This window comes from Prenolepis imparis, unplaced genomic scaffold, assembly GCF_030444845.1.
Source record: "Prenolepis imparis isolate NDT839.2.m4 unplaced genomic scaffold, iyPreImpa1.0 SCAF_12, whole genome shotgun sequence".
Taxonomy (NCBI): domain Eukaryota; kingdom Metazoa; phylum Arthropoda; class Insecta; order Hymenoptera; family Formicidae; genus Prenolepis; species Prenolepis imparis.
This window is the reverse complement of record NW_028141170.1, coordinates 107,559-122,350: the sequence shown is the minus strand read 5'-3', so window position 1 is coordinate 122,350 and position 14,792 is coordinate 107,559. Positions and strand designations below refer to the sequence as shown.

The 14,792-nt window shown below is 27.1% G+C and overlaps 3 protein-coding genes across 4 annotated transcripts; 1 reads left to right on the top strand and 2 right to left on the bottom strand.

Moving 5' to 3' along the window:
- The first annotated feature begins 1,024 nt into the window (after nucleotides 1–1,024).
- LOC145943726 (transferrin-like) lies at nucleotides 1,025–8,991 on the top strand. Its single transcript, XM_083051520.1, has 9 exons — nucleotides 1,025–1,206; nucleotides 3,523–3,759; nucleotides 4,229–4,525; nucleotides 5,800–5,960; nucleotides 6,228–6,337; nucleotides 6,811–7,203; nucleotides 7,374–7,837; nucleotides 8,247–8,362; nucleotides 8,479–8,991. The coding sequence occupies exons 1-9, from the start codon at nucleotides 1,149–1,151 to the stop codon at nucleotides 8,806–8,808; spliced, it is 2,166 nt and encodes a 721-aa protein (XP_082907646.1). The 5' UTR covers nucleotides 1,025–1,148; the 3' UTR covers nucleotides 8,809–8,991.
- A 1,288-nt stretch (nucleotides 8,992–10,279) lies between these two features.
- LOC145943932 (uncharacterized) lies at nucleotides 10,280–11,270 on the bottom strand. Its single transcript, XM_083051852.1, has 4 exons — nucleotides 11,267–11,270; nucleotides 11,008–11,170; nucleotides 10,602–10,815; nucleotides 10,280–10,513 (listed from the first exon to the last, which is right to left on the bottom strand). Exons 1-4 carry the CDS (start codon nucleotides 11,268–11,270, stop codon nucleotides 10,280–10,282), a joined length of 615 nt encoding a protein of 204 aa, XP_082907978.1.
- Nucleotides 11,271–12,579: 1,309 nt separating this feature from the next.
- LOC145943776 (uncharacterized) lies at nucleotides 12,580–14,718 on the bottom strand. Of its 2 annotated transcripts, XM_083051595.1 has the most exons (5): nucleotides 14,479–14,718; nucleotides 14,202–14,351; nucleotides 13,807–14,095; nucleotides 12,977–13,290; nucleotides 12,804–12,875 (listed from the first exon to the last, which is right to left on the bottom strand). In XM_083051595.1, exons 1-5 carry the CDS (start codon nucleotides 14,616–14,618, stop codon nucleotides 12,857–12,859), a joined length of 912 nt encoding a protein of 303 aa, XP_082907721.1. In that variant the 5' UTR covers nucleotides 14,619–14,718; the 3' UTR covers nucleotides 12,804–12,856. The 2 variants fall into 2 exon arrangements, with proteins under 2 accessions (XP_082907720.1, XP_082907721.1); XM_083051594.1 differs by having other exon boundaries at nucleotides 12,580–13,290.
- Nucleotides 14,719–14,792: the final 74 nt, after the last annotated feature.

Sequence of the window (14,792 nt, the reverse complement as noted above, 5' to 3'; positions counted from 1 at the left end):
TGTAAAATAAATTTTATACTATAAATTATATTAGTATATATGTGTGTGTATATATATATATATATATATATATATATATATATACATTCTTTTTTAATTGTCAAACTTTATCTTTTATATTTTATTATGTACATACATATATGATTCTTCAAGAGTTTAATCAATTTATCTTTCATGCATTTAATCAAATAACACGCATATTTTATAATTGTTGAAAAATTGTTTACACTGCCTCTTGTTAGCCAAATCTTGTAGATTAGACTTGTAAATGTAAATACATCTTAAAAATATATTAGAAATGTATATTGTTTATCTTGTTCAGATTGTGCCAATTTAGAAGCCAAATGTACAGATTTAAATTCAGTTAATGAATGTTTCACTTTCAAAGAAGCGCATTTAGTCATCAATGTACTAACTTTCGTGGAAAGTTATCATCATTTGATAAGTGGATAATACGTTGTTGCGTATCTTAGAATATAGTATTACGTCACATTAATGAATCAGCGTCTTTCGTCATAAAATAATGAAAGCTAATGTGAGGAAATTCTAAAAATGTTTATTGATAATTCTAAGAAAGTAAAACACTGATAAATCTAAAAATAAAAAGTCAATGAAAAAATGATTTAATTATACATATGCCTAGAATTATATATAAATAAAATTATAACTTATTATTAACTTTATGATTAATATAACATAAGAGTTTTTTTATCCACACTTATAATTCGATGTGAAGATATATATATATAAAATTTGTTTTTATATGATATGAAAGTGTTATATGATAGAATTCTATATATCGGAAATTCTACCTTGAGCTACAGGTTATAGAATTGTAAATTATAACATACATTTGTGAAATGAGGATTTATGAGATAAATGCCATATTGTTTTTACGATAATTCACACTTTGCGTCAACGATTCGATCGTTGAAGGATAGGGCAATGCGATTGCAGAAGCGATCATATAACAGTGTATGTATATACAGGGCGTGTGCGTTCGTTATCGGAGACTTCTTATCATTTGGTTCGTGTGAAGAGGCAAACGACACACCTAGTTCCGTTCTTGCTATTCACATTAGAAAGAAGATTCGATCGCTGCGGCAGTTTGTATCAAACTGTTGCTGGATATTGCCTACAGATCGGCGATGAGAAATATCGTTTGGATTATTCTGCTTTTTGGGGTTGCATGTGCGCAACAGGAATGTAAGTCAATCTAATTTATTATACTAACATATATTATATACATTTGCTCTTTCATTAAAATGATCTATTTAAAAGCTTTGGTAAATTTATTATGATTTTATATTTTGTGGCTCAATTCTATGATAATATATATACATAGAATTCTATGTGATTTAAAAATATGAAAACTGAACTACACTAATTAAATAATGTTGTTTTGTGTGTGCGTTATGATTTCAATACAAACAAATTTAATAAACTTTTAGAGAAATATTTATAATAATTATTTGATGCTTAATATATGTAATAATATTATATATATTTACATTTAATCTTTATCATGTTTCTTCCGAAATACTCTAACAATAAAAAAAATGCTTTGCATGTTATAAACTTTATATTGGGGGGGGGGGAGAGAGAGAGAGAGAGAGAGAGAGAGAGAGAGAGAGAGAGAGAGAGAGAGAGAGGAAGAAAAAAAGAGAGTAGCAAAGTCCTATTCGTTACCTTAATCGCGATTATATTGCTCATAGTATATAACATTAGAATCATATACAGTAAAATATGTTTAATATTTTGAACAATTTATGCTATAAAAATGTATCATACAATAGAATTCTATATAAGTTACCGTTTTTTTTATTTTAAACTGTAGAGATTGTAAGCATAATATTAATGGCGTCATGGTTGATATAATAATATTCATATAAAGGAAAATTTAAAACGAGACACACAAAAACAATGGAGATTAAAAATTATATATTTTTTCATATGCAATAGTTACAAATAACGAACGATAATTCTGAATAGCAATTCTGAAAGATACTTTACGAAGGAATTCTTAATCATTTTTTTACAAGAAATAGAAGATAAAATAAAATATATATATATTTTTTTTATATAAAAAATACATTTTTACTGCATTTATATTAAAAGTTATTAATATTTGAATGTACGATTAAACTTGAAGAAGTTTTTATCAACTTACATGATAACGTATATGGCATATTTTTTTGCATTATTAGACACTATCAAGCATCAGATAAATAAATATCTTGATAGTGATTGAATGATTTCATTGAAATTTATGTATAGAGTCTTTTATATCGATGTACGATTATACAGTACATTATACAGTTATTATTTTACGTATATATTATGGATATACTTTTAATAATTGTATAATATATTATTCATATCGATAAGACTTTGTCAATTTCAATGTTTACACACACACACACACACACACACACACACACACACACACACACACACACACACACACACACACACACACACACACACACAATATTACGCGAAATCTTTAGGTAATGTATGTATGTGCGTAAAAGATTTGATATATTAGTATCATTGCAGTAAACTGTGTTTTCTTTACTAACTCTGTCTCTCTCTCTCTCTCTTTCTCTCTCTCTCTCTCTCTCTCTCTCTCGAATTTTTAATACAATATGTAGATTACAGAGATTTATTAAATTTTTTCAATTTTTATAATGTACGTTTATTACACAAGATATTGTATTATAAATAGACAAAATTAGACAGCTTAAATTTATGCGGTAAGTGCGTAAAATTAAATATAAGATAAAGATAACGTTTTATAAAAGATTTTAATAGAAGAGAAAGAACATGAAGTAAATATGAATAAGACTACTAAATCAAGTATGTAAAAAATTTAAAAAGTAAAATAAAATTTTTGAAACAATTACTTTCTTTTATCTTATTTTAAATATGGATAATATTATATAGTTATATTATACAAATGTAAAGTCAGTTACTAGAAATATGATAGAAATATTCGATTATAAAGTTAAAATATATTTTGCTTAATTGTTTTGAAATTTATTATATTATTATTGTTATATGTTAAAAATTTAAATTTATATATTGTATATATAAACAAATATATTGATATATTACTGATATCTCTAAATAAAAATCAAATAATATTTTTATTGTAAAATAAAAATTTTTCCAACATGGATGAATAAAAAGTTATTTGTTTTTACGTGTTTATAAGTTTAGAAAGTTAGACAATCTTCATTTTACTTCTATTATCATAATTTTTCTAAATATTAAATATCAATTTATATATTAATCCAAAAATTTGAATTATTATGTATTAATTGTATTTTTATTCTTTTTTTTTATTGTCTTCTTTGATTAAACTTTTGTTATTTTTATACTTACTTTTATAGCATTTTATAAAATTTTATTATTTTACATTGAAAATACACGCGCAATTTCTACGAGCTTTAAGAATATGAAAAAATAATTCAGCAGTAATTGAATTTATACATTAATCAATTTTTGATTTTTTTTCAGATAAATTATGCGCACCTGTGGATACGGTAAGTGATGACGCGTGTTACGCTCTGCAACGAGGGGAAAGCAAAGTATCGTGTTTGCGCGTAGCAGATAGCGCCGAATGTGCTATTCGCTTAGCCCAAGGGGCGGCCGACTTCGGCGTTTTCAATGCGGAAGAACTCTTGTTGGCATTTCAATTTTATCCGTCGGACATTCTGCCTATTCTTCAATTGAGACACAAGGATAAGCTGGAAGGTAGTAAAACACATTTAAAAAAATTTTTGTGACAAAAAATTATTTGTAATTATTTTTAAGTGCAGTGCTATTATTTAATTCCTTAACCATCCTCGCAAATAGATCATTTGAAGATTATAATGTCTCATAAGATATATTTAAAAAAAAAACTAAAATTTAAACTCTTATTATAGGTATAATTATAAATATATTTTGGTGCCGCCTATAATGCTATCAAGTTATAGAAATATATAGTATTATTTAAAAATATATTGATACCTTAACATTAGCTTGATAATTATATTAAGAAAAGAAATTGTTTATATTATCGCATTTACTTCTTTAAACAGTGCAACTTTTTTTTAGATATATTTTTTTATTTTCAAATTTAACAGAGATATTTATAAATATCCTGTTTCTTGTAATTTATACATTCTACTTATATAAAATATATATGAGTAAAATATAATATAATTCAACTTTCACGCAGAGGAGTTCGAATTCCAAACTGTGGCAGTGGTTCCCGCAGATTTAACGCAAAAGGTCGTTAGCCCTGGCGAACGTCTTAAACTTTTAAAAGATGGTGGCCTTTGTCATCCTGGTTTTAATAAATCTCAATGGTGGAATGATTACATTCTCAAGTATTTTGAAAAAACGGTAAATCGTCCACATTGCCAAGAAAATGTAACTGTTATCGAAAATGAAATCAGAAGTCTTAGAGATTTTTTTGGAAAAGCTTGCAGACCGGGCGAATGGTCCACTGACAGCTCCATCGATGAAGAATTAAGTAAGTTAAGAAATTAATATAAAAAAAATTAATTTAAATAAATCGGCATTAAAACATTTACACATTATAAAGATTTCTACAATTTTTACATATGTATATTGGAGATGTATATGGGAGAAGTTCTGATAATGAATCGCGTACGCTCTTAATTATATAAATTGTTTTGTATGATTTTTATATTATTATCAATTTTAATAATCATTGATGATATATAAAGATATAATGTAACATGTTTCCATCGATTTAAAATAATTCAAATTGCTGAAGAAGAGAAGTCGGGTTATACATATATAAGCTATTAAGATAAATTATATTTTAAAAAATATTACACAAACGTAAACACACTCGCGCGCGTGTGCATGTATATACTTGCACACTTACTTAGACAATGACACACAGTGTTGTGCTTAGATGATTTTAAAATTAGCTAGATAAAGATGAGATAAAAATATGTAAATTTATCTTAGATAAGATGAAGATGATTTTGTTTTAAATATATCTAGATAAAAGATAAAATTATATGACGATTCATCTAGATAACTTCCAGATAATATTATTTTTAAAATCGCTTGTGTAAACAGTTAAAAAATGTAAATAAATAAAAATGTAATGTAAAATAAAAAAATGGAAATTATAAAAGAGATATAAAAATATATTCATAGTTTTTTATTTATAAGTTTTTATCGTTTACTGCTCAAGTTCTACTACTTAAAATATTTTCATGTGCTATGAAACTCTAAACCAAATTATCTGAATATTATTTAAGATAATTTAGTAAAGATAACACTTTTTTTTATCTAAGATGCAGATATAGATAATACATATTTTTATTATCTATATAAAGATAAGATAACGCCAAAATTTCATTTAGATGATCATCTATATAATTTTATTTAGATAACAGCAAACACTGATGACACAGCATATCTAAGTTTTAGGAATATTCTTAGTGTTCAGTATAGTAGCAGAAGTTTCAACATGTGAATATAAACTTTATTTGTTAATAACTCTTTAATATATAAGCGATGGCTAAAATCTTTTGGAAGTTACTCAGAATCATGATTTTGGCAATATATTTTATATCAAAATAAATATTATTTGAACTCATTCCCTCATCGATATATGTATTTATCTTTATTTTTGCATAATCTTTTTTTTATTGTATTATGCTTTCTGAAATGATACTATATTAATTGCGAATTTTTTTACGTTTTGTTAACAATTTCCAAAAAATTAATGTTAATATATATAATAATATTTATGTCTTTTTATAGAAAATAAGTATCCAGAATTATGCGCTCTTTGTGATAATCAAGCAGCTTGCAGTTACAATAATAAAGAAAAACACGGACATTTTGGAGCATTGGAATGTTTAGCTCGTCGTAATGGTAAAGTCGCATATGTGGCGCTTAGCTACGTTCACGAATATCTCAAAGTAAGTGAACATTTCGTTTTTAGAATACAGATATGTTATATATATATATATATATATATATATATATATATATATATATTGTATATATATATATCTTAGTTTCCAGAATTATTCTATATAAGAGTCACTGCATTAATTTATATATACATATATGTATATATATACATATATTATATATATATATTCTTTTATTATATTATTGTATTTGTATTTTTTGTAATTATATTAATTATATTTTACTACTTCGTCTACATTATTTTGTTTCAGACAAATGCGACGTTCCAGTTTTTATGTCCAAATGGTAACATTCTTCCTTTAACCAGCGAAACTCCATGTGCGTGGCTCAAACAACCATGGAGCGTCATCGCAGCTAGAAAGTAAGTGAACAACGATATTTGTAGTTTGCATCAATTTACACAAAACGAATCAGAAGAGAGAAAGAAAATCTTTATTCAAAATCTTATTTAAAATTTAAATACTTTAAAATCATTTTTCTATTTCACATTTAGTATTTATCTATATTTTTAAGCTATATGTATATATGTATGTAAGAATAGGAAGAAATATGAAGAAGATTTCTAAAGTTATTTAAAACCAATTTATGATGTCGATGATTAAGTAAATTTTTCGTAGAAATAATCTCTTTTTCCAATTTTTATATTTTAATAAATTTATTTTTTACACAATGTAATAATATTTCTATTTTCTTGGAAAATATCTAAAGATATTTATATTTACATTGTAGAAAAAATTATTGTGCTATAGCTTTTACTGAAAATTATTTTACATACTAAAACAATCTTTTTTTTTAAATAATCTGTTTGATTATATACTTCTAAATTTTTTTAAGGGACGTTGCAAAACCTCTTAAGAATAATTTGTTGAAATGGCTGAAATCGCCATACAAAGAAAATGATTGGGAAATTGCTCTAAATAAAATTATACAAGAGGATAGCTTAGCTGTCGATCTTACGGAAATGTCTCTATCTACGTACTTAAGCAAAGGAAGAGAAACTGATATCTCAAACATTGAAACCTGCGGTAAAATCATTCGTTGGTGCACGATTGGTGATTTGGAGACCAATAAATGCACATGGGTGGCGAAAGCAGCGAAAGCCCTTGGTGTGGAACCGAGCATTTCCTGCATTAAATCAAATTCCACATTCGAATGTTTTCGCGATATAGCTGAAAATCGAGCAGATATAATCACCATTGATTCCAACTATGGTTACCTGGCGCGAACGTAAGCGAAAATTATAGAATATCTACATATATAGTAAAAGAGAGAGAAAGAGAAGAGAGAGAGAGAGAGAGAGAGAGAGAGAGAGAGACTTTGAAGAAAACATATATATATAAATATACATATAAAATTTATTTTAATATTATTTTTTGCATTCCCTTTTATTTATGCAGAGTTTATGGTCTATCAACGGTCCTGTACAGCGAAACTGAAATGGACAAGAATAGTGTGATAATTGCAATAGTGCGCGAGCCTAAAGATGACAATTATCCAGTAAAAAATTTTTACGACTTAAAAGACCGAAAAGCATGTTTCCCAGAATACAGCGGAATTAGTTGGTTAAGTTTCATCAATATCGCAAGGACGAGTAACATTATTTCATCTAAATCTTGCAATTATCCATTACTGGTGTCCAAACTCTTGTCTGGCGCTTGTACTCCCGGGATAGAAGACGCCGATCACTCGCGCACTACTGTTCCCGCAGATGTATCGTCCAAGCTGTGTTCAGCATGTCGGTATCAAAATAATACTTCTTGCGCAGTAAATGAAACTAACCGCTATTATAGTGATAAAGGAGCCATGCGATGTCTCAACGAAGGAGCCGGCGATGTGGCGTTCGTCGAGGCGACAAATATCGGTATAAAGCGATGTATTTTTATGGATATAAAAGAGTGTTATTTATTTCAATAGATAGTTTTAAAGATATACAATAAAAAGATTGAAAACATTTATATATCTTTATTTAAGTTAAAAAAAAAATATATATATATATAAATATATACATATATATATGTATATGTATATTTACAACTCTTATTTTTTTAATTTCAAGATTACAGTATTTTACAGAAATGTGTGTATGTGTTCTTTTACTTATTTTTTGAGACTTTTAACTTTATTTTTTGAACAATTTTCTTTTGGATTAATTTTTGTAATGTTGTTTAGAAGCCTTATTGCTGTAATTTTTTATGTACTGTTAGGAAAAATATATACTAAATATAACATTTTTCTATGTGATAATTAATATTTGACTATTATTATTTTAGAGAGGATCATCGATTCGAATAGATACCGTATCTTGTGCAAAAATGGAAGTTTAGCCGAAACTCCAGGATTCAAATTTGACGAATTTTGTGCATTATCAGTAACAATTGATAGCGAAGTAGGTATAATTTTTTAAGAATTATATTAACATATATGTATATTATGTGTACATACGCCTGCGTGCGTGTCTGTTATACTGTGTATAAAAATAAATAAATTGCAATGTTCTTTCAGATTGTTAGTCGCAAAACCGATATGCAGATTTTTAAGACGGATACTTTCGAGGCTTTGTTGAAGATAGAAGATTGGCTAGGATATCGCGTGAGCGCTCGGAGACCAATTTACATTTACGGTCCATTCAATGACACGTTAGATCTTCTCTTCAAAGATTCTACATCCGGTTTAGTTTCTACATCATCGACAAAGAAATCAGTGCTTGCCTATAAAGAGCTTTTTAATCACGTAGATCAATGCTCGATTGGTTCTTTTGCGGCCACTGCTAATTTCATCCTTGTTGCTCTAGTTGCTCTTTATCACTTTCTTTTCAATCACGTACATTATTAATTTGAATTGCATTATTAATTCGAATATGTACACGTAAATAGATAATTATCATATATTTTCTATTATAATTATTAAATATTGATCAACTTTTATACAATTTTTAAAAGATAAAAGCGCCAACCAAATTTCTTTATATTGCAAAATAGAAAATAAAGACAATCATTACTTTTCTATTCATCAAGATTTCTATTTATTTTTTCTTAACCTTTTTAATGTGTGTACTTACATATTTTTTTATTGATTTGAACTATTAAACTATATTTTATACATATACGTATGTATATCATATCGATTACACATATAAAATTTTGCTTGCTACGGTTTACAATAATCTATTGTTATAAAAAAATTGTGTAAAAGAATTTATATAATATATATAATACATATATCAAATATGTGTGTGCGTGCGTTAATACAAATGTTTTAAATAAATAATAATTAATATAAATTAATCTTATGATTTTATAGCTCTTTACAGTTTTGAAATATTATATTATACATATAAAACTTTTATATACTTTTGTTATACTATTATGCGCATTTTTATATATAAATTGACTTTCTTCATAAATTCAAAATAATTTAGAGATAAGATTCTTAATAAATTAATTTTTTTTTGAATATGAAAACAAAACAATTTTTTGTTAGTTTCTCAAATTTTAAGAAATGTTTAGCTTTAAAAACTTAACTCATGTCAAGGTCAAGGTCATTCTGAGGTGTTTACTTTAAAAGTAAATAATTACCCTTTTGGTACTTCCAATTATTGTCAATGTACTTTCAATTAGGATATACCTTGGGAAGCCACAAAAAAATGTATAGCACTTTAATGATATAATGTTGATGCAAACTTTTAATTAATTCTTAATTAAACTTTGTTTAATTGTATGTATCTTATATATTAGACATATTTTAAATAAAAAATATAAGCTTGTTTATTACACAGTTATTGTTTAAGCACAAATAGTATACGCAACACAAATACATACATACAAAAACACACATATATCGAACTATATACACTGTTAGTTTCATAAATGTCAAAATCAATTGCATATTTTATAAATAAAAACTACATTGTATATCTTCTCTAATTTTTTTATAATTAAAAGTAGTTAAGCTTTTGTAGAAAATAAATGATAGATTTTGTGTACATAGATATATTACATGTAATATATCTATATGTAATATATCTATGATTATTGTGTAATATATATCTATATGTAATATATATATATATATATATATATATATATATATATATATCTATATGTAATATATCTATGATTATTATGTAATATATCTATAATTGTGTATCTTCGCGTTTGACGCATTTCACACATAAGTTATTCGTATTTTCATTCTAGTACGCATTTTCGAAAACTCGTATTGTCGAAATTGTTTGATCACTCATTGTCCACTTTTCATTCGCTAATGAGTCCTTTTTTTCATATTAAAGGAACGATTAAAACAATCAATATGTTTGTTCAGCGTCAAGAGCTTGGATTATCCTCTGAAATGTGGTAGCATCGAGACCAGCGAAAGATCTGTCAGGAGCTGCGAATACGCGTGGAAGCGAACGACGTCTTCTCCGTCGTCGTCGCCGGCGAAATATATCATCAAAGTAATCATCCGTGGTCGGTGGATTTACCTTGGCATAGTAGAGAGCTGCGAAGCCGCTGTAAATTAGCAAAGCCGCAGTCGCGAGCTGAAGCAAGCGACAACACGTTTAACCAAAATTATATTATTATAAAATTGAAAAATTAAAAAATTAGAGCGGATAAATTTTGAATTACTTGAAAAACGGCCCAGAATTTATAGCTGCCTTCGTTTATTAGAAAGTCATAATAGCCGGCCCAATAATCAACCTTTGGTTGACTTATTGCTTTCATGTTACTGTGATCGTTCTCGTCGTTGTGATTCATGGTATCATCACTATAATGGTCTCGATAGTCAGTATTGTCTCCTCTGGTACTGATGTAATCCTCTGGTCTGTAAGCCTTGATTTGTCTGTTAACAAAGTGTGGCTTATTTTGTTAGTATTAATTATAGAGTAACAAATCGCTAGTTATCAACTATTATAAGGTTGCATGTATTGTTTTATTTTTTCATATACATTAAAAATTCAACAATTACGCTCGATTAACATGATTAAGTATTAAAGTAAATAAAAAACAATAAAGTTTCAATTTATATACTTACCTGATAGGCTGCGCAATTATAACTGGCTCCAAATTTTCTTTAGATGTTCTTGTTTTTGAAATCAATTCTTTCATATCTTTAATTTCACTCGATTCGGCAGAGACGTAATAAATGCAGATTAACAATAAAACGAATTTCCAGACTAATCCGTTGCTTACCAAATCTGAGAAATTAGTATATTATCCATATAGTGAAAATATGTATAATTTACAATAAATATGTGAAAAATAGATTCTCTTACTGTAAGTGAAATACTGACCCATGTTAATCTTTAAAGTATATATCGTATGTTTTGTTTTTAAATACGTGCGATAGACACCATCTCACTTTAACAATTGTTACAATGCACACATAGTAAAAGCTTTCATTAATTAAAAGTAACACAATGCAAAGCTTTGAAGCGGAAAACCTTCAGCTATCAAGTCTGTCGAGAAACTAAACGATTCCTGAACCTAGTTTCAATACCAGTTTTGTTCAGTATTCGCGAACCGATAACTGTATCGACGGTAACGTTAAGCAAATCCCTAAGCGCTAATAGCTCTAATTGTTACAGATCTTATGCATCGCTTAGAGGTAGAATTCGTCAAAACGTTCAGCATCGAGCTTGATTGATGAAAGCTTGAATAATGTTGACGATATTGTTTATAAGGCGTAAGATTCTTAAAATCATACACATTATCACCAATTATTAGTTACACGCTGCTATATGTGTTATTTAAAATTTGCTACATACTTATGACTATTAATTTCAATTTTTAAAAATCAATGAAATATATCAGGAAATAAATCGGATCGAAATATATTTATTATAACCATTCAGATCTTTCTTATTAGCATATTTTTAATTTCAATTTCTTTGAAATGAAATATTCTAGATCGATGATAAATCTTGCCCCTATATTGTAATAATTTTTTATTCCATCTGTATATATACTGTTTACATAAATTATTTTAACAGCGTGTTGAAATATTTGATGTAGTATTATATGCGCGCATTATATGACAAAAGCTTAAAGAACCGAGAATTCGAATGATCCTAAGAAATTTAAGAAATCAGGAATTTGGAGGGAAATCGGGAATCTAAAAGAATCATATAATTTCACATAATTTAAATTATCCGATTATTTAACAGTTTCTTTTTATAATAATCTGTGAAAAAAGATAAAAGATTTAAAAATCTGAAACGTACCGTTGTGTTAACAAAAAATTAATTATCAAATGCAAAGTTATTAGTACTTTGTATATTTGTGAATAAATAATTAAACAAATAAACAGCAAATCAATTAAAATGAAAAAATAATAGAAATGGAAATAATAAAAACGACTGTATCGTAGTTATAAGTACAATTTTCTTTTCTTTATCTCTTTCTTTTTCTGCAATTTATCTCAAAATATAAATATTAACTTAAAACTAAACAAGATAAATTTATTTTAGATAATTAATCACATTACTTAACACGTCATTAATTAACATAATCTAAAATGTCATAAGTTATATGTATACATTATGTATAATATACACATAATAAACAAAATTATTGGATATTTATCAATTATAGTCGCAATGACAAACATTATCTTAATGATACATTTTACATTTTATAAACTAATTTAAATCAATTGTTCTTCTGTTAGTTTTATTTAAAAGTTTTCAAATATATTTTTAATACACTTTTTTTCTTTTTAGGAAGAGAAAACAGCAATTATTCACACATGCAATGGTGCTTTTTCGGGACTTTTTCACTGGTAATTCATTAGTCTTTTGAATTTTTATGTTTCGGCGAATCGTTCTATCTCTTCAAGTATTTTTTCAGTAAAAGACCACCATCCTTCATTCGAATCGCTTCTTTTATGTGTTGCAGCCTCTGCTAAATGAGCCGGGAAGTTGATCTTGTGTCTAGCGATGCTTTTTAATACAAGCGCAGCTATGTATATGATAAAATAAATGCTAAAATATAGAGGTATATACCAAAGCTTTTTGCCTATAAAATAATACGAATATGGTCTTTTATCGAGTCGCTGATCATTCATTTCTGGTTCTTCCGTTGTGGACTCGTGATGATGATATTCAGGTGCGTTTTCATATATTAAGTCATGATGAAAATCGTGTTCATATGGATCTTTCTCCGTAAATGATGGTGAATATTCATAATAGTTGACAAATTTCACGGGCTTTGATCCAAGTTCGTCATTTTCATACGAAGAAGCACTGTCATAATTAAGATAGTCACTTTCCTGCTCGGTGTGGTACTTGTTCGGTGGTGATTTATAGGAATCTAGAATCTATAAAACTTAAATTATATATATAAAAAATATTTAATAAGTATATTACAAGAAGCGTATTTCAATATACACTACAGAATCTCCATATTCCATATTCTTAATATATTTATTTTTAACATTTATATTCTCAATCTTCTATAGTTCTTAATGTTCATAATGACATTTTCTTTCTATGCTTTGCTTCCTGTTTTACATTTGCCACTCAACTCCACATGCTTAGAATGAAAATGCCATGCATATAAAGCAATGTTTTTATTATGTGATGCATATTATATTGTTATTAGAATATAAATGTAAAAACTAAGAGAAAAAAACCGAAATTGTTTTTAAGAATCGAGAGATTGTTTGACTCCATTATATTAAGGATATTATAATAATATTAATATTATATTATATAGTATACAGTTATAATATAATAATACATATTAACTATAATAGAAAAATAGTAAGCAAGCTTATTGATTTATTTATTAAGAATAATTATAGATATTGATATAAAATGTTATATTTACATACCTTTTTATCATCCGTAGATGGATATTTGCTAATCATTGGTTTAGGTATCAGTGATTCATCATCAAGAAATTTTGATGGACTGTATTCGTACATACCAGAGAAGATTGGACCGAGAAAAGTAGATGAATTTACCGTTAAGGAATTTTCTGATGTTTCTTTCTGTGGTTTTTTATTTGCATGCGCGACGTTATGTTCGAAAATTGCAGGTGGATGAAATCGATGTTGAATTAATTTTTTGCCTGCCGTAGCATCTAGTTTGGCTATCATGTCATTATCCAGCGTAGAATATCTACACATAAATATAACAACAACAACAACAATAATAATAATAATAATAAATTATTGAAACAAGTTTTTTTACTGTTATATTCGCATTTTAATACTTTAATTTTTACTTTGGAGTGATTGAATAATCAACCGCTTCCCCTTTCTTTAATTTTGGAACCCTGGTTGGCATGTAAACAGGTGATACTGTGATAACAACATCGGTTATACTTCTCTCTTTATTTTCGTTTTCCACGCTCCTATTGTTTTTCATTGATAGCCTAAGTGCACAAATGTTGCTTGAGATATTTAATCCTTATAAAAAAAATAATAAAAAAAATCTAATTTTATTTGACTACCAGTAGTAGTATTGAAATTGGTATTGATGTATATAATGTATGTATGTACCTAGTGATCCACTGGGAAGAACCGTAAGAGCTTCTCGCTAATTGTCCGTTCTTCGATACTCTTGCGTATGACATTATTTCCGATGACATTGTAACAGAAGACAAGTATAGGAAGAGAACCAAAGTTAAAATACGTAACATACTTGCCGATAGTTGAAAATGAATGACTGTGATCCTGAAGCGAATGTCCTCTATATAGACTTATAACTGTAACTACTATTTGAGCAGTCGGAAATGTACTGTCTGTGTGCATTTAGCATTATTGCAGACAACATTTGGATCCTTTTGTTTCTTGTATAAGTTTATATTATTGTA

What these genes read in the sequence shown, in the direction of transcription:
- LOC145943776 (XM_083051594.1), bottom strand. Translation starts at nt 14,618, where the DNA reads ATGTTACGTATTTTAACTTTGGTTCTCTTCCTATACTTGTCTTCTGTT. An exon ending in TCTTCCCAGTGGATCACTAG is followed by an intron (nt 14,352 to 14,478) that starts GTACATACATAC and finishes TTGTGCACTTAG; the next exon opens with GCTATCAATGAAAAACAATA. An exon ending in GATTATTCAATCACTCCAAA is followed by an intron (nt 14,096 to 14,201) that starts GTAAAAATTAAA and finishes ATTTATGTGTAG; the next exon opens with ATATTCTACGCTGGATAATG.
- LOC145943932 (XM_083051852.1), bottom strand. An exon ending in ATAATTGCGCAGCCTATCAG is followed by an intron (nt 10,816 to 11,007) that starts GTAAGTATATAA and finishes CTTTGTTAACAG; the next exon opens with ACAAATCAAGGCTTACAGAC. An exon ending in AATTCTGGGCCGTTTTTCAA is followed by an intron (nt 10,514 to 10,601) that starts GTAATTCAAAAT and finishes CGCTTGCTTCAG; the next exon opens with CTCGCGACTGCGGCTTTGCT.
- LOC145943726 (XM_083051520.1), top strand. Translation starts at nt 1,149, where the DNA reads ATGAGAAATATCGTTTGGATTATTCTGCTTTTTGGGGTTGCATGTGCG. An exon ending in ACACAAGGATAAGCTGGAAG is followed by an intron (nt 3,760 to 4,228) that starts GTAGTAAAACAC and finishes ACTTTCACGCAG; the next exon opens with AGGAGTTCGAATTCCAAACT. An exon ending in CAGTAACAATTGATAGCGAA is followed by an intron (nt 8,363 to 8,478) that starts GTAGGTATAATT and finishes ATGTTCTTTCAG; the next exon opens with ATTGTTAGTCGCAAAACCGA.